The sequence below is a fragment of the Bos indicus genome, chromosome 21 (assembly GCF_029378745.1).
Source record: "Bos indicus isolate NIAB-ARS_2022 breed Sahiwal x Tharparkar chromosome 21, NIAB-ARS_B.indTharparkar_mat_pri_1.0, whole genome shotgun sequence".
NCBI classification, from domain to species: domain Eukaryota; kingdom Metazoa; phylum Chordata; class Mammalia; order Artiodactyla; family Bovidae; genus Bos; species Bos indicus.
The window spans coordinates 67,134,668-67,154,340 of NC_091780.1; the positions used below are offsets into that span (position 1 = coordinate 67,134,668).

Genomic DNA, 19,673 nt, shown 5'->3' on the forward strand with positions numbered 1-19,673 from the left:
CATCACTTCATGGGAAATAGATGGGGAAACAGTGGAAACAGTGTCAGACTTGATTTTTTGGGGCTCCAAAATCACTGCAGATGGTGATTGCAGACATGAAGTTAAAAGATGCTTACTCCTTGGAAGGAAAGTTATTACCAACCTAGATAGCATATTGAAAAGCAGAGACATTACTTTGCCAACAAAGGTCCATCTAGTCAAGGCTATGGTTTTTCCAGTGGTCATGTATGGATGTGAGAGTTGGACTGTGAAGCTGAGTGCCGAAGAATTGATGTTTTTGAACTGTGGTGTTGGAGAAGACTCTTGACAGTCCCCTGGACTGCAAGGAGATCCAACCAGTCCACTCTAAAGGAGATCAGTCCTGGGTGTTCATTGGAAGGACTGATACTGAGGCTGAAACTCCAGTACTTTGGCTACCTCATACGAAGAGCTGACTCACCGGAAAAGACTCCGGTGCTGGGAGGGATTGGGGGCAGGAGGAGAAGGGGACGACAGAGGATGAGATGGCTGGATGGCATCACCGACTGGATGGACATGAGTTTGGGTGGACTCCGGGAGTTGGTGATGGGACAGGGAGGCCTGGTGTGCTGCGATCCATGGGTCGCAAAGAGTCAGACACAACTGAGTGACTGATCTGAACTGAACTGAAATTGGGACATCAATAAATTCCACTACAATAGAAATAAAAGTAGCCTTTAATCCTCTCTGCCCAAAGAAATCTGATGTTACATGCTATCGCATGAATATAACTTTCCCATTAAGTTGGTCTTATCGACTCACACCTGTGCCTGTCTTTAGTCTCCAACCGGCCTCGGGCTGCCTACCTTTCAAAGCGCTGTTTCATCTGTTTACATGCGTAGTGGTTGCCATCTCTCAGGTTCTGTATCTTCATAACTTCAGAAAACGTTCCCTCTCCTATTTTGCCAATTGCTTTATAGTCTATAAATAAAAACAATTATAAAAATAAAAGTTTATTTATGCATCTGTTTCATACCTGCTTCCAGACAGCAGATGTCTTCATCTGTAAGATAATCCAAGAGCAACATGCCGAGGATGGTTTGTTATGTTTTTAAGGTTTGGTGCTCCCCTTATTTTAAGAGAAGCTGGGCTGTGTGTGGGCAGCAGTCTCTGTCTCCCTCGTGCAGCAGGAGTCACGCGAGGCGAGGAAAGGCTGGGGACCCCTACAGGATGTGAGAGCAGAGGCTCCGAGGCAGGCTGCATGGGTGGCCCTCGCAGGAGTGACGAGCCCGGGCCCAGCCTCTGGCAGGCGTGGCCGTGCCCCAGCGGCTGGGAGCACACTCCTGAAAACCACTCCAAGGTCCCACACAAGGCCCGATGGACCTGTGGCAGGCTCCTGGGGCACTTGTTCCCTGAGTTTCTGGAAGCTGACAGCACGTCTCCCTGGCTTTGTGGCCACTACCAGCATCACCTGGGCACAGACGGTGGTTCTGTAAGCCTCCAAGTCACTACGTTAAATCCCTTGCCACCTGAAACCCCGGAGCAGTTCCTGTCTTCCTGACCGAACCTTGACAGGCACAGAAAGGAGTCTCCTGGAGCGCGCTGGGAACAAAGACGGAAACCAGGCCATGGAGCAGCGAGGGGGCAGGCCGGCCGCTGGAGGGCCCGGCTCATCAGGGTGCAACTGCCCGCGACGGCAGACTGCCTGCAGCGACTCCGCCTTTCGCAGACCAAGTGTCCACAGAGCCTGTTGGCCCAGGGACAGCAGCAGGAAGAGCCAGGATGACGGAGGGTGCTGAATACGACCACCCGACAAGGGCTCTCCAGACAGAAGTGAGCACACGGGAAACATGCTACTCTCCAAGCAGAAACGGAGGCGTGAGAGAAGCCCAGAAAGCAAACGCTTCCCTGGGTTGGAAAAGCTTCTGTGGTCCAAATAAGAGGAGGAGAAGACCAAAAAAACTTCAGAGAAAGCAGGTGTGAGACTTGACAGGTGAACAAGCTACTCAGCCTTGCACCAAGGTCACTGGAAAGTCACAGGAAGGAGCCAGTCTCCACCCTACCCAAGCACTTGCCTTAGAGAGCGAGGAGACTCCTGCAGATTGAGGCAGCAAGGCACGACGGAACAAGACAGGCTTGAGAGGCACGCTGGAGAGAACACTGAGCGTGGAAGTGACCCGAAGCAGAAAGATCAGACACCTACTAAACAAGCCTGGACCAGAAAGAGTCCAGCACTGGCAGGTCCCAAACCCACAGCAACAGAGAGCAGGCCTTTAAAACCATCCCGCTCCAAAGGAGCGCCTCCTCTTTCAGACAGAGCACATTTTTAATACCTCGCATGAATTCTGATTTCAACAAACTGACAGAAAAAAGGCCCAGTTTTTTAGAGTAATGTTTTTGAGAAATAGCGTGCTTAAAGATTTTAAAAGTGCTTATCCGTTAGCAAGAAGTGTTGATAGTAAAGTCTTTCCAGGTAAAATGACACAACATTTGGATTTTCTTTAAAATCCTATACATTCCCATTCACTTCTGCCAGAAGTATAAAGTAATACAGCTATGGCTCAGAATTCCGATCCGGGGTATAGACTCAAGAGAAATGAAAGCATAAGTCTAAACAATAGCTGGTACACATATATCCATGGAAACATTTTCACAATAGCCAAAAGTGGGAAAAAAGAAACGTCCATCAGCTAAAGAATTGGTCAACAGGGACTTCCTGGCAGTCCAGTGGCTAAGACCCTGCACTCCCAATATAGGGACCCAGGTTCGAGCCCTAATCAGGGAGCTAGATCCCACATGCTGCAACTAAAGATCCTGTATGCCGCAATAAAAACTAAATAAATGAAGATTCCAAGAGCCACAACTAAGACCTGGGACAGCCAAATAAATAAAATGGATCAACAAAGTGTGGTCTAGCTACACGATGACAGTACTCAGCCAGAGACGCAGGCTGCAGCACGGAGGAACCTTGAAAACCTTATGCTAAGTAAAGGAAGCCAAGCACTAAAGGCTATTTACATGAAATGTCCAGAACAGGCAAATCCATGGACGGAAAGTAGGTCAGCGGTTGCCAAGGGTGGGCGGGGTCTGCAGGAAATGGGGCATCGATTCGAGTTGATCCCGGCTTCTTTTTAGGACGATGATGAAAGTGCTTTAATAGATTATGATGATGGCTGGAGCACTCAGTAAAAACGCCAACAATCACCCAATCATGTACTTTACCTGGGTGAACTTTACAGTATGTACATTACATCTCAATAAAGCTGTGAAAACAGACAGCTCTGTGGTGTTCAAGTCAGAACAGCGGTTGCCCTGGGGCTGCAGGACAGGGTGAGCTCTGCGCAGGCTGCGCAGCAGGTTAACGACTATTTCACTTTCTGAAAACCCACCAACCTGCACTCGTAACTTCTTGCTAATGGATAAGCACTTTTAAAATCTTTAAGCACACTATTTCTCAAAAACATTACTCTAAAAAACTGGGCCTTTTTTCTGTCAGTTTGTTCAAATCAGAATTCACGCGAGGTATTACAAATGTGCTCTGTCTGAAAGAGGAGGCCCTGCTTTGGAGCGTGAGGTTTTCTGGACGGACATTATACTCCAATATTTAAAAACTGGAAGAAAAAAAAGCAAGCCAAAGGTGGGAATAGGTAGAAAACATGAGGAACAGAAAAGATACAAAGAGTACATGCAGGGAAAGGCACAAAGAAACACAGCCCCAGATCAGACCACTGTCGGGACAGCCACGCGCACAGTCCCGCTGCCCAGACCAGCACGAGCGGGCTCTCAGCACGGCTCTAGCTCCCGGGAGTGCCGGCCTTCCTGCTCTAGACGTGTCCTGTTCTCAAGCTCAGCCTTAATTAGCGGCTATAATTATAAGACACCTCCACACTGTGAAGTGTAGTGAGACTCACTGGTCCTCACAACTAAAGCAGACTGAAACCACCTCTTGAATGAGAAAAGCAAAGTTTAGGGGCCACTGACATTCCTCCACAGACCCCCTAACAGGGAGGCTGGATGTCCTCTTTGGTGGTTACCTCCAGAGAGCCTCTTCTGGCTCCTCAAGCAGGTCTCCATCCTATTTCCATCCTATTTCCAAATGAAAAGTCTGTGGGCAGGACTGCCAGCCCCGACACTGACAGTACTTGGTCCTGGCAACTTACAAGAGCTGGACATAAACTACATCACACCGAGACAAACACACGAAAAACAACAGCAAAAAAATAAAGAACGCCTGGGACAACGAAATACGGTTTCAGTATTATGACCATTCCATCCATAAAGAAGGCTGAGCACCGAAGAATTGATGCTTTTGAATTGTGATGCTGGAGAAGACTCTTGAGAGTCTCTTGGACTGCAAGGAGATCAAACCAGTCCATCCTAAAGGAAATCAACCCTGAATATTCACTGAAGGACTGATGCTGAATGAAGCTGAAGCTCCAATACTTTGGCCACCTGATGCAGAGAGCTGACTCACTGGAAAAGACCCTGATGCTGGGAAAGGCTGAAGGCAGGAGGAGAAGGGGACAACAGAGGATGAGATGGTTGGATAGTATCACTGACTCAATGTACATAAATTTGAGCAAACTCAGGGAGATGGTGAAGGGCAGGGAAGCCTGAGGTGCTGCAGTTCATGGGGTTGCAAAGAGTCAGACACAACTCAGTGACTGAACAACAATTCACATGTAAGGAAATCTGTACACTAAAAGCCACAGTCCCGAGCAAACAACATGATGGAAGCCTGTACTTTGTGTTAGAAGAGGCTGGGCCATCACACCAGGAAGGGCCTCCCCAAGCATCACCTGCAGGAAATCTACCCGAGGGTGCTGATAAACTCTCAGCGAGCATTTTCCAAACTGAGTTCTGCAAAACACTAGCACCCCTAAGACAGTAACAGGTACTCCCCAAAAGGGGGTTCCACGAGCAAACAAAGGGAACGCGGGTTAGGTTAAAGAGAAACAGGTCTGACTTGCCCCGAATCAGCCGTGTGTCCCAGGAGCACGCAGGGGGCTGCGCTGCGTGTGAACACACAGGTCTCTCAGGAACTCCTGGGGCTGCTCTGGACCCCCAAACTGCAGATGTTTAAGCCCTACAATCCCTCTTCACCAAGTCTTCCCTGAGTAAAAAGTAACTGACCGAGCTCCCAGCATGGCAGGAGTTTGAAGCTGTTCTGCCAGTTCTACAGTTCTTTCCACTCGCCCTCCGAGAGCGGTTGGCTAGAATAAGGCAGGGCTCAGCCCTGGTGGGGTCTTCAGGATACAAGCATCAGAGCCCTTCTGACTAAAACCGGAAGCTGTAACCCGCTTGACAACCACAGCTTCAACTAAAGCCCAGAGCCTCCCTCAAACAGGTAACCTGCCCAGTAAGTCCTGGAACCAGACCGGTAAGATTCTTGGGTGAATCCTCCCGAGAAGCTTCTTCAAAACAAACTGACCAAATTACAGCCCCGTGTGTGGCTTACCACTAGTTTGTCTAGCTTGGAGCATCATAAAACAACTTTGACAAATTTCTTAGGGAGCCTCCAAACTTGAAACTTGGTGGGGAAATTCAACCAGATGGATGCTTCTACTGAGTAATACATCCTCTGGTCCTCAGGAAGACCCACCTGACCTGCCTAACCCCACTCCTACTCATCAAGAAACCGCCAGGGAATAACCGCTGCTCATTAAAACACCACCAAACCTTTCCCTTCTCTTGGATGGACTAGACTGGAATGCCCAGAAATTTCCCTGAAGAGAGACACAGTCTATTACTGCACAGAAAAAGCTCACGTGGCGGACCTAAAGCCACGCTCCGTAGAGACATCTGCCTGCAAGGCTGGCCCCGGCTGCCATCTGGGAACCCAGATTTGGGGAGGGCTCCCACCAGTCTCCGTGCGGTAAGAGTCACTCACGATGCCTGCCCCGCTCAAGCAAGCAGTGTGGTTTGCACTGAATCTGCACAGGGTGCCTGTGTTCTCAGCTCCCGGTAGAAACCCGGGGCAGCGGGGCTCTCATGAGCTATCCTTACAGAAAACAGGTCACACGTGCCATCACAGTTTGCTGTGGGAAGAACAAAGTGCGTCCTGGGTGACTCCACGAGGAGAGGACTCGGGAGCTTGTGTCTCGTTTCCTCTAGGCTTTGCCCCGCGTCACTTTCTCCTTCGCTGCTCTGCATCCTTTCACTGAGGACATCACAGCTGTGAGCAAAAGTGTAACCTGAATCCTGTGAGTTCTCTGAGCAAGTCTAGGGGTGGTCTTGGGACCCACACCGCCCCCAACACCATTTCTGCTATGTGTGCATGCTACATCGATTCAGTTGTGTCCAGCTCTCTATGACCCTATGGGCTGTAGCCCGCCTGTCCGTGGGATTCTCCAGTCAAGAATACTGGAGTAGGTTGCCACTCCCCCCTCCAGGGGATCTTCCCAACCCAGGGATCGAACCCATGTCTCTTCCATCTCCCGCACTGGCAGCCGGGTCTTTTGTTTTTACCACTAGGGCCACCTGGAAGCCCAGTGCACACCGCACTTCAGCCTAAATGAATTAAACACCCCTGGCGGTGTGACTACATGACCGTGGACATCACTGCGGCCCACGGGCGCCAGCTACACATCTGGTGCTGGGCGACGCGTGGAGGACAGAGGTCAGGAAGACACAGTCCCGCAGCTCGGGGACAGAGCGTGTTCCCCAGCCCCCAGTTTTAGGTCCTTTACTTAAAAGAGAGGCACACTCCTGTTTAGATAATATTAAAGACCAAATAAATGGATGCTTAGTGTCCAAAACTGAATATGCGATGCTGTAGATTCTAATCTCCCAGGACCAACCTGGTAGGTAGGCCTCAGAGCAGACGCCTTTCCTCCTTCTGTGGGCACCCTGTCCTCTGCCACAGACCTGTTCGTGTCCACTCTGCACCTCTCTCCATAAGGCCATAAGCCTCTTAAAGGCAAAGTCTACTAGCCTCCTTCATGCCCTGTACATCCTCCTCAACAAATGAATCAAAGAAGAAATGCCATGTCACATGCCCCCAATCCAGGATTCCTACAGTCCTCCAGACACACACTGCAGGAGGAACTTCGACAGCTGAATCACAGAATTATGACTACTGACTAACTGGCAACCAATCCTTTTTTATTCATCTGTGTTTAAATACTGGGTATTTCAGATCACAATGAGAGCGCTCTCCTGTCTCATAGGTCACTTCCTTTCCCAGGTCAGACCATCCATATAAACAACAGAGAGATCAGGAGGGTAGGGAGGATAAATGACTGGAAGGATGCTCCTTAAACTACCTTCATAGTCCTCCATCAAACTGTCTTTCAGAATGTTTTTTCATTAATATTAGTAGGAATCCATGGATATTTATTTTATATTCTGGGATAATCTAATGCTACTTTAGTGTCTTGCTTCAAACAGTTCCTGCTCTGGCCTTTAGGAGCTCTTTCCGTTGGCTCCCTGGTCCCTCTGACATGCCCCCCTGGCCTTTAGGAGCTCTTTCTGTTGGCTCCCCGGTCCCTCTGACATGCCCCCATCCACAAGGTTTGTCTGTCTAGGTTTACATTATCTGTTTTCTCAGGACTTTCTTACTTTCTGGCACTACAAAATCTTGTATATTTCTGTTTCAGTCCTAGGATTGCCACTTGGCCAAGGAGTCCTGGTTCCTTCTTTCAGAAAAAGATATTTATCAAACACCAAGATCTGAACGCTAAGCCTCAGGTACCACTTTTCACTTAATCATCTCAACAACCCCATACAACAGGTACCTCATTAGCCCATCTTACAAATGAGGAGTTGTGGCACCGAGAGTTTAGGTATTCTGCCCAGCGTCACACCAATAAGGCAGCAGGCTGCACACACAGGGAGTCTGACCCCAGAAGAATTTCCCAACCACACTGCCACTGCTGTCTCCCATGAGCAGAACGCTGTCCAGGAGATGCAGAGGCCACACAAATGTACTCGTAAGAGCGGTGACCATGGTAAAAGACCCTTTCCAAAGTAATGGCTCAGCTGACAATGCCCATGAGAAAGGCAGAGCTTGGGAACCCCACTGCCAATGATATGAACATGTGAAAGTGTTAGTCGTGTCTGACTCTTCGCAACCCCATGGACTGTAGTCCGCGAGGCTCCTCTGTCCATGGAACTCTCTGGGCACGAATACTGGAGTGGGTTGCCATTTCCCTCTTCAGGGGATCTTCCTGACCCAGGGATTGAACCCAGCTCTCCTGCTTAGCAGGCAGATTCTTTACCGTCTGAGCCACCAGGGAAGCCCATGATATAGAGCCCACTCTTCGGTATAAGGGACAGCGCCACAGACTGCAGCGGTAAGCAGCGTGACCTTCACAAGTGGCGACCAAAGTCGTGCTTGCTCTTCCCTTATTGGATCCTTCCGGGCCTTCTGCTCCAGGCGGTCCACCAGGCACTCCAGTCACAATACCCCCTGACATGTCTACACCGAGCCATAACCTGTGCCTTTCACGACAGTGCTGGGTGTGCTAATGTGCTCAGTCGTGTCTGTCTCTTTGCAACCCCCTGGCCTGTAGCCTGCCAGGCTGCTCTGTCCACGGGGTTCTCCTGGCATTTCCTCCCCCAGGGGATCTTCCTGACCCAGGGATCGAACCTGGGTCTCCTGCGTCTCCTGCACTGCAGGCGGACTGTTTACCGACCGAGCCACTGGGGAAGACCGTAGACAGTTGTTGAACAAATAAAATGACAACGACTAGCTCTTAAAACTCAAGTTAAAGCACATTCACTAGAATGGCTCCAATTTAAAAGACTGAAAATACCAAGTGTTGGCTAGGATGTGGAATAAATGGATCTCTCACACATGGATGATGGTAAATTAAAAATGGCATAGCCACTTTAGAAAGCAGGAAGTTTCTTATAAAAGTAAATACACACTTCCAGCCCAATCCAGCAATTCAACTCCGAGGAATCTAGAGAAATGAAAACATATGTCCACACAGAGACTTGTAAATGAATGTTCACAGCAGCATTATTCACAATAGCCACAAAACGGAGCAATCCAAACGTTCACTAACTGAAAAATGAATAAACCGACGGTGGCATATTCACGGGCTAGAACACAGCGATGAAAAGGGCCAGACTAAGGAGAATCCCATGGGCTGAGGAGCCTGGTAGGCCACAGTCCATGGGGTCGCAAAGAGTCGGACACAACTGAGCAACTTCACTTTCACTAAGATGCCACTACATGCATGGACCCCAAAAAAACATTCTAAACAAAGAAGACAGATTCAGAAAACCACATATATTTATATTTACTGCATTTATATGAAATTCTAGAAAAGGCAATACTTTAGCAATAGAAAGCATATCAATGATCTTGGGAGCCAGAAGTGGAGGAGGGGAGTGACTGCAAAGGAGCGCAAGACAACTTTTGGGGGTGAAAGAAAAGTTCTGCATGTTTTTTTTGGCCACATGGCTTGCTGGACCTTCATTCCCTGGTCAGGGATTGAATCCACAAGCTGAAATATTATGTAGCCAGTAAAAATTATGAGGCACAAGCTGGAATCCAGACTGCCGGGAGAAATATCAATAACCTCAGATATGCAGATGACACCACCCTTATGGCAGGAAGCGAAGAGGAACTAAAAAGATTCTTGATGAAAGTGAAAAAGGAGAGTGAAAATGGTGGCTTAAAACTCAACATTCAAAAAACTAAGATCATGGCATCCTGTCCCATCACTTCATGGCAAATAAACGGGGAAACAATGGAAAGAGTAACAGACTTTATTTTCCTGGGCTACAAAATCACTGCAGATGGTGACTGCAGCCATGAAAGTAAAAGATGCTTGCTCCTTGAAGGAAAGCTGTAACCAACCCAGACAGCATATTAAAAAGCAGAGACATTACTTTGCCAACAAAGGTCCGTCTAGTTAAAGCTAAAGTTTTTCCAGTAGTCATGTATGGATGTGAGAGGTGGACCATAAAGAAAGCTGAGCGCCGAAGAATTGATGCTTTTGAACTATGGTGTTGGAGAAGACTCTTGAGAGTCCCTTGGACTGCAAGGAGATCCAACCGGTCAATTCTAAAGGAAATCAGTCCTGAATATTCACTGGAAGGGCAGATGGTGAAGCTGAAGCTCCAATACTTTGGCCACCTGATGTGAAGAACTGACCCACTGAAAAAGACCCTGATACTGGTAAAGACTAAAGGCGGGAAGGGAAGGGGCCGACAGAGGATGAGATGGTTGGATGGCATCACCAACTCAATGGACATGAGTTTGAGCTGGCTCTGAGAGTTGGTGATGGACAGGGAAGCCAGGCATGCTACAGTCCATGGGGTTGCAAAGAGTTGGACATGACTGAGTGACTGAACTGAACCGAACTGAATAAAAATGAAGACTCAGCCTTTCCACTAAAATCTGGAACAAGATAAGGATGCCCACTCTCACCACTTTTATTTAACATAGTATTGGAAGATTTAGCCACAGCAATCAGACAAGAAAAATAAAAGATAGCCAGACTGGAATGGAAGAGGTAAAATTATCATTATATGCAGATGACATGATACTATATATAGAAAACCCTAAAGACACCCAAACTACAAGAACTGATTAAGTTCAGCAAGGCAGGAGGATACAAGATTAACATACAGAAATTGGTTTCATTTTTTACACTAACAACGAAATATCAGAAAAGGAATATAAACAATAATCCCTTTTAAAACACGTCAAAAAATAATAAAAACAAATCCTACCAAGAAAGTGAAAGACTTATATGCTGAGGACTATAAACATTAACAGGACTTCTCTGGCGGCCAGTGGCTGGGAACTGCCGACCAGTGCAGCAGATAGGGGTTTGATTCCTGGTCTGGAAAGATCCCACTTGCCTTGGAGTAACTAAGCCCACGAGCCTAGGTCCATGCTCACCATGCTCAGCAACGAGAAGATACTGCGATGAGACGCCCATGAACTGCAACTAGAGAGCAGCCCCCACTCGCCGCAACTAGAGAAAGACTGCGAGTACACAGCAACGGAGCCCAGCACAGCCAAAACTAAACACACATTTTTATAAGAAGTTTAAATAACATAGCTATATGAAAAAGGCAGATAGAACGCGGAAGATAAGTAAGTTCTTCATATTAAGAGTCTATTCATTTTTACCAAACCAAGGCCTGTTTAAGTGGAACTTGAGCCTTATTTAAAGCATGAAAATGGAGTTCAAATTCACCTTTTGTGCAATTCTAAAACTGCCACACCCAAATCCAACTATGTATTAAAACTGCTTCTGAAAATCTTAATCAAGGCAGGTGATAAGCATCAGAACTATGCTGTTGTTTTAGTCGCTCAGTGAGTCCGACTCTTGCAACCCTATGGACTATACTCCACCAGGGTTCTCACCCACAAGATTTTCCAAACAAGAATTCTGGACTGGGTTGCCATTTCCTTCTCCAGTCACGACTAAGGGGGAAGTTAATCACTAAGTGTAACTCTCAACTAGAGTTTAAAAGAGGATTCAGCTTCTAATTCCCACTCTCTTTGAGAGAGAAAGTCCTTCAAACCAAATCGCTAAAAACAAGGTCAAGATCCTTCAATAAAGAAGGCTGTACCAAATTAATTAGTTCATGCACTGTGGGAAAAATGGTGACCTGAGTTACTAAACATCATGAAAATACAAAAAGATGAAAAATTGTTCATAAACTCATAAAAATGGCGATCATTTTGTAATGTGTAGAAACACTAACTATGCTGTGCAGCTGGAAGCAGCAGTGTTGTGGGTCAATTATACCTGAAAAACACATAACATTTTAAAATTTAAACTGCACCCTTTGGGTCTTCTCTGGTGGCCTAGGAGCTAAGACTCTGAGCTCCCAATGCAGGGGCTCTGGGTTCGATCCCTGCTCAGAGAACCAGATCCCATGTGCCACAACCAAGACTTCGCACTGAAGATCCCGCCTGCAGCAGCTAAGACCCAGTGAAGCCAAATAAATATGTAGTTTTTAAAAAACAAAAGTTTAAAAGATACAAATCATAAAATGCAAATGTTAACATATAGATCATGTGTGTGTGTGTGTGTGTGTGTGTGTGTGTGTGTGTGTGTGTATATATGCTAACATTTGTGATTTTTGACTGGGATCCTGGAAAAAATAAAAACACCTATCATGGATATTATTGGGATAACTGGGGAAATGTGAGATATAGACTGCATACTACATAACAGTATTGTATCAGCATGCTATTTACTGCGATTATGTAGGAGAATGTTCTTGTTCTTAGCAGATACTTGCTGAATTATTAATGGTGAAATGTAATGATGTCTACAACTAACTCTCAAAAGGTTTAGTGAAAATAAATACATAATTGAGAGAGACAGAAAATGCCAGAGCACAGTGAGACAGCACACGAATGAGGCAAGTGGAGCGTCTAGGTGAAGGGTGTACGAATATTCAGTGTACTCTTCTTACAACTTTTCTGTAGATTCGAAAAATTTCAAAATGAATAGCTGGGAAGGAAAAAAAAGGAACACAGTAAAAAAAATACGTGTATATAAGTCCACTGCTGCTGCTGCTGCTGCTGCTGCCGCCAAGTCGCTTCAGTCGTGTCCGACTCTGTGCGACCTGAGACGGCAGCCCACCAGGCTCCCCCCGTCTCCAGGCAAGAACACTGGAGTGGGTTGCCATTTCCTTCTCCAATGCATGAAAGTGAAAAGTGAAAGTGAAGTCCTTAGTCGTGTCCAACTCTTCGTGACCCCATGGACTGCAGCCTACCAGGCTCTTCCATCCATGGGATTTTCCAGGCAAGAGTACTGGAGTGGGGTGCCATTGCCTTCTCCGATATAAGTCCACACTATACATAAAAATATAAAGCCTTTTCTAGACCTTGTATTCTAACTACTGCTTTGGGTGCATTACTGAAAAAGATAATCACGTAAACAATATCTAACAAAAGAAAATAAGAACCTCTTGGACTTCACTGGTGGTACAGTGGGTAAGAATCCTCCCGCCGACGTAGAGGACACGGGTTCGATCCCTGGTCAGGGAATATTTCACTCGCCTGGGAGCAACTAAAGCCCGTGAGCCGCAATTACTGAGCCGGAGTGCTCCAACTATCAAAGCCTGTGCACCGGAACCTGTGCTCGGGAAAAACAGAAGCCACCACAATAAGCCCAGGCAGCACAACAAAGAGTGGCCCCCACATGATATAACTAGAGAAAGCCTGCGTGAAGCAACGAAGACCCAATGCAGGGAAAAATTAATTATATGAAGAAAATAAGAATGTCTTGGAAGGATGAATGAGATGAATTAATTGTTTTAAACATCTTTGTTACACAATTTATACTGTATACCGATTACCAATTGACAATCAGGATATAATGCAAATTTAACATCATAACTACACCCAACATAATTTAATCTTTTCACAGCAAAACAGGTTGGAATTTTTCTGGACCTCAGGTTCATAGCATAAACGACAAGTATACCTGTACAGTGCTGTAAAAATAAAAAAGCAGCCCATTCTAGTTGATTACACTTGGATTGTTCATAATCCACAAACTGAAGCACAGATAAATACGGTACCCCTCACATTTTCAAGGATGACTATCTCATTTCATAACTTCCCAGCAACGCTCTTTCACTGAAAGCCTCTTCCAAAATTTCTGTAAAGAAGTTCTGACAAAAACAGTACTACCTGATCCCAAAATAATAATAAAGTAAAATACACAGCCCAGCTTTCCTCTCAATTGTCTACTAAACCAATGACAATAAAAGGTAGGAAGCCACATTGTAACCGCTCACTACATTACTGCCAAATGTTTTCAACCCACCATTTAAAAGAATGAAAAACTCCCCAAACTCTAATGTTAACCTCGAACCAAAATAAACCTCAGCTGGACTCGGGTCGACGTTCTGAGACCCCTCACAGCCGGACCAGCACTGAACCCCTCGGGCTGCCCCCTCCGGCTGCCCCCGGGAACGCGGGTCCCCTACAGCCCACCGACGTCCCCACTGCCCACCTCCCACGCCCGCCGAGTGCCTCGCGAAGCCGGCCCCCACCCGCCGCCACTCGCCCTCTGGTCCCGCCCCTCGCGGCTCCACTCAACTCTTCATCCTGGGTGCGGAAGCCGGCGACAACCCCTTGCCGATACTGGACGGAGAAGAAAGGGATAGAAAGTATAGGCCCTGGCTCCACTCCTTAGAGGCAGGGTCCCGAACGAGGACCTCCGTGGTGGTCCGTAAACGGAGAGCGTTAGGATCCGGCCGCCATGTTGTATCCCTGTCACCCTAGCAACCGTCAGGTCCCTACCACCCGGAGGCCGGAGTCCGCGCGTGCGCAAAACGACCTATCGGCGCCCTCCGGTCCTACATGTACGCGTGCGCAGTACGGCCCGCCTCCTCACTCTAGTTGCTAAGCAACCCTCCCTGCAGCTTTAAGCAGTTCCCGGCTTTTGAGTGTAGGCGACTTTCCCCGGGATCGCTCTCCCCAGCCGTCCTGAGAATTTAGTGATTTGGGACCTCATGCCTGGACGACAGCCTTGAGCTTTAACTGGGCTGGGACACACTAAATAATTGTCAATGGATATCTTTTCTTTGCAGTCGCATGTTACAATTGAATATCCACTGACTATAGATAATATAGTCCCATAATTCAAAATTCAAAAATAACAAAAACAGAACAGAGTGGAAATCCTCCCTCCCACTGTTCTGTCCCCAGTTCCTCTCCACATAAAGTAGGTAACTCGTTATAAGGGATCTTTATTCTTTTTTCCCTTTCTTACATCAGTGGTAGTCTCATATAGACTCCGCTTTGTATTTTGCATTTTTTCCTTGATACTTGGATACTTTCCCCTAGCAGTACCCAAAGAGTTTCATTCTTTTATTTAATGGCTCTTCTGGTTCCTGGTTGTCTGTGTGCGCTCACTCGTGCCCCACTCTTTGCGACCCCATGGACCGTAACCCACCAGGCTCCTCTGTCCATGGGATTCTCCAGGCAAGGATACTGAAATGGGTTGCCATTTCTTCCTCTCGAGGACCTTCCTGACCCAGGGATCTGACTCTCATCTCCTTGGACTCCTCGATTGACAAGCGGATTCTTTTACCGCTGAGCCACCTGGGAAGTCCCGCCTCATGGTTGCACCATCTCTGATTTAACTGGTTCCCTGCTGGACATCTCGGTTGTTTCTAATAAGCTGATCTTTCAAACACTGCTGCAGTGACCAGCCCTGAACATACATCATGTTCCATACGTTCATGTATACACATAGGAGGAATTCTTAAAGTGGAGCTGCTGAGTCAAAAGGCTGTTGTTGTTGTTGTTCAGTCACTAGGTAGTGTCTGACTCCTTTCAACCCCATGGACTGCAGCATGCCAAGCTTCCCTGTCCTTCACTGTCTCCTGGAGTTTGCTCAAATTCATGTCCCTTGAGTCGGTGATGCTATCTAACCATCTCATCCTCTGCCTTCCTCTTTTCCTTTTGCCTTCAATCTTTCCCAGCATTAGGGGCTTTTCCAGTGAGTCGCCTCTTTGCATCAGGTGGCCAAAATATTGGAGCATCAGCATCAGTCCTTCCAATGAGTGTTCAGGATTGATTTCCTTTAGGATTGATTGGTATAATATCCTTGCAGTCCAAGGGACTCTCAAGAGTCTTCTACCAGTACCACAATTCAAAGGCATCAAAAGGTATCTACTTTGTTTTGTTTACTTCTCTTTAAAAAGTTGAGTCAAAATCACATAACATAGAATCAATCATTTTAAAATATGACATTCAGTACATCCATGATACATGATGCTAAGTGAAATAAGCCAGACACAAAAGGCTACCTGTTGCAGGATTCCATTTACAGAGTAATTCCAGACTGGACAAATCCATAGAGGCAGAATGTAGATACAGGCTTCCAGGGACTGGGGGAATGAGAGTGGCTGCTAACAGGTAAGGGATTTCTTTTTATGGTGTTGACAGCATTCTGGAATTAGATAGTGGTGATGGTTGCACAACTTTGTAAGTCTAGTAAAACCCACTGAATTGTATGTATTAAATGGTTAGAATGGTCCATTATGTGAATTTTATCAAGTGAATTGAAAAAAAACCAGGGTGATTATTGCTGGTATTATTATTGTTTTTTTTTCCAAATCAAAAGAGCTTTTATTGCATCTTTAAAATATCACAAATGAGTCCGAAGAATCATCTGGCATCTTGTGGTTTCTGTAGCCGGACCACCCAGAGCTTATTCATCAGCCTGCTGAACTGTTCCTTTTTCAGAAACATAGATACCATCCAAAAATTTCCTGATATCCTTGTGGCTTGCTGAATCTGACACAAGTTCCGTGTGGTTTCCTTCAAGACTCAGCTCATCTTCCTGAGCTTGAGGGACTGAATAAGCCATGTCTAGGCTCATCTGACCCCTGTGGATGTATTTTCCATCCCCGAAATTTTCAGATTTCAGCAAGAGAACCATTCTCCTGAATAGCAACATCGATGGGGAAGTGAGCACGCACAGACCTCATCTTGTAACAGAAGCCCAGCGTGACGCTTTTGATCATGTTCTGTACACGACTACAGATCGTGCAAACAGTAACCAGTTCCTTTTTATTTCTCCACCATTTGTCAACTTGGAGCCTCTTCTTTTTCTTTCCAAGGAGACTGAATGCTACATCGATGTGATTGAAGTCCCTCCACTGGGTGCCTCTCGGGCCCTTCACTGTGCATCCCTTCAGAGTATGCGCAGAGTCAGACATGACTTAGCCACTGAGCACTGCTGCTACTAGTTCAGAGTAATGTTGACATTTCTGGAACGCCGGCAGTCCAATTGCTGAGAATGGTCTACATTCTCTCAGTGGATGAGGTGTGGGTATTACTGTGGGTGGTCCTGTCCTTGTTGGCTCTGAACAGCCACATCTAATCTCTCCAGATCCCTGGAATTGATTTCTCTCTTCTTTCTCCTTGTGGTCTTTCCCCTTATGTGGGGACTTGTATTTAAGTCACATTGATCTCTCTTTCTCATACTGTCTTTTTCATATTCGTTTCTTCTACCAAGGTAGGTTCTAAGCTTCCTAGCCCACCCACCTGTCTTTTATCTCTTCTGCAGGCAGAAGGACTTTCTGGGTAGTCACTGAATACCTGTTAAAAGGTGAACAGATGAATGCATTTAACATCATCATTTGGATCTTCTATTCACCTTCACTGTGGACAATTAGTAGTGAAATCCTGAAGAAGCCCAGGGGGGTTCCTGATCCTGAGGAAGGGTCACAGCAAGACGTCCCCTGTAGGCAGACACAGCCCTGGTGCGCCTCCCCAGGTGAGCAGGGGCTATTGGACTTCAGCCCTCCAGCGCCACGAACATCAGCACCCTGGTCTGCAACCTGCACTTTGAACCTGGAGGCCTTGGGAGAAAGGAGTGGAAGGGCCTTCGGAGTGGAAGATCAAAGGAAACAAACAGGGACCTTAGTAGGAAGGCACAAAGGGAACTGTGTGAGATTTTGCCTAGAGCGGAGGTTCTCAATCTTTAACTTGCACTGAACTCACCTGCCTTCAGAAGATTCTAGACTCTGCAGGGCCCCGACCGCAGACTTCCTGACTTTGTCATTCTGGGGTGGGACTTGAAAATTCACATCTTGGGACTTCCCTGGTGGTCCAGTGGCTAAAACTCTGCGCTCCCAATGGAGGGGGCAGAAGTTCCATTCCTGGTCAGAGAACTGGATCCCACCAGACTCAACTTTAAGACCCAGTGCAGCCAAATAAATAAGTATGATAAATATTAAAAAGAAAGAAAATGTGCGTCTCCAACAGAATCGCAAGTGATGCCACTGCTGCACTTACAACCATACTTTGAGACCCACTAGCCCATTCTTTATTTAATTCTAAGACGACTAGGAAATGCTACTTCAGATTAGCCTGGGAAGTCTTTCTGTAGAGTTTATAGACAGCGGGTTCAGCCTTCTCGGGTTTCAGGTGTGTGGCCTATGTCCTTGCTTCTTTAGACCACTCTTCCACTAAAGGACAAAAGAAGAATTGACAGATGAGGAATAACAGGCTGCGAGCTCCTCCAGGGAGGCCCACCCTGAGCCCCTTGCCCGCTCAGCACAGATAGCCACCAGGCGTATGTCACATGCTCGAAAGATGCTTGTGAATGAAACCAGCCTGCATCCCTGGAGCTCTGCTTTTAAAGCTCTGCATGAATACCACCTAATTATAGCCACTTGCGCCTTTTGACTCATTCCGAAACTGTTCCTCAGACAGTTCATCCTGTATCCCAACATTAGCTTTTCCCTAATTTCCAGTCTCAAGAGATTCAAGCTATGTTTAGCAGACAATCTGTTTCTGCTGAGTTTCTTAATTAATGTTCAAAGCAGGAAATGGGCAGAAGCTAGAAAAATTAGGAAAGACAGAAATTTCATACATGTTAACCTCGATGAGGTGGATGAAACGCAAATCTACCTATGGATATTAGAAATCAGATTGATTTTAGAAAATAATGGAGTTCTCTGGTAACCTAGGGGTTGGGACTCAGCGCGTTTGCTGTTGGGGCCTGGGTTCAACCCCTGGTCGGGGAACTGAGATCCCACAAGCCATGTGGCATGGCCAAAATAATAATAATAGTAATATAAAAATAATAAATGTAGCTCAGAGGAAACTTAGCAAGAGCGGGAATGTAAAATAAGAGCAAGAACATTAGCCATTCAAATGAACATGAAGAATGGCAGTTAACCAAAGCAGTTATGAATGAGGTTGTGGTCAAGTGTGAATGTAAAACAAGTCAACGTCAGGCTAAAGAGGAGTCCAAGCACTTTTCCAGCAAAAAGACACATGGAACAATAGATTTTTAAGTGTGAAAGAACTTTTCCCAAGAAGAGAATAGAAAAATTCTTAAAGTAGTAGGAGAGTGAGCCAAGTGAGTGACCCCAATCAGTGAGCCAAGTGGGTGACACCAGCCGAGTTACAGGGACAGTGTTTCCTCATTTCTGAACAATGAGGATAAAAATACCCTCTGCGAAGAGCAATGCAAAGAGTGAAGAGTAGATGCGACATCTCTGTCTCTCTAGAGTATGCTGTTTGATTTTTTCCCAGAGTCTGAAACCAGACAAGACCCTGTAGGACTCCTGGGCACAAAAGCCTTTCTGTGTCCCCTTTTAGTGTCTTGTTTGTAGGAAATAGACGTCATTCAGCCCCCATGACCTCCCCTGAGTCCCAAGGAGCAGGTTCACACGGTTGCTACCTAGGGAAGGGAGGAGATGTGGAGACAAAGGCGGAGCAGGCAAGCCAAAGGGGAATGGAGGGACTGACAGGTGCAAATGGGCATATGCAGAATGAATAAACAAGGTCCTCCTGGATAGCATGGGAAACTGTGTTCAGTATCCTGTGATAAGCCATGACGGAAAGGAATATGAAACAGATTGTGTATATGTATGTGTGTGTGTGTATAACTGAGTCACTTTGTTATATAGCAGTAAGTGCATCCGTACTAAGTTGCTTCAGTCACGTCTGACTCTTTGTGACCCTATGGACTATAGCCAGCCAGGCTCCTCTGTCCACCGGATTCTCCAAGCAAGAATACTGGAGTGGGTTGCCCTGCCCTCCTCCACATAATCTTCCCGACCCAGGGATTGCACCATGTCTCCTGCATTGGCAGGTGGATTCTTTACTGCTGAGCCACCAGGGAAGCCCATTCTTTTCTACTTCACCCAGAACTCTGTCTCCAAAATTTAATTTGGTATCAGTGTATGGAGGCTGGATTCTGCATCAGGTCTAAAATAGGCCTGGCAGAGAGCAAATGTTCGATAGAGGTTCT

The 19,673-nt window shown here is 46.6% G+C and overlaps 1 protein-coding gene and 1 pseudogene across 7 annotated transcripts in view; both read right to left on the reverse strand.

The window, feature by feature from the left end:
• The window catches only part of MOK (MOK protein kinase), a 43,671-nt gene extending 28,740 nt beyond the window's left edge, over positions 1–14,931 (reverse strand). For 2 of the 7 annotated variants that reach the window (XM_070775764.1, XM_070775762.1), the window contains exon 1: positions 13,992–14,194. In XM_070775764.1, coding sequence (XP_070631865.1) covers positions 13,992–13,998 — 7 coding nt within the window. In that variant the 5' untranslated portion in view covers positions 13,999–14,194. Of the gene's footprint in view, positions 1–824; positions 940–13,991; positions 14,195–14,849 lie in introns of those variants that run through there. The other 5 variants (XM_070775761.1, XM_070775760.1, XM_070775766.1 and 2 more) reach the window with 5 other exon arrangements.
• Positions 14,932–16,112: 1,181 nt separating this feature from the next.
• Positions 16,113–16,714, reverse strand: LOC109575317 (large ribosomal subunit protein uL6-like; annotated as a pseudogene).
• Positions 16,715–19,673: the final 2,959 nt, after the last annotated feature.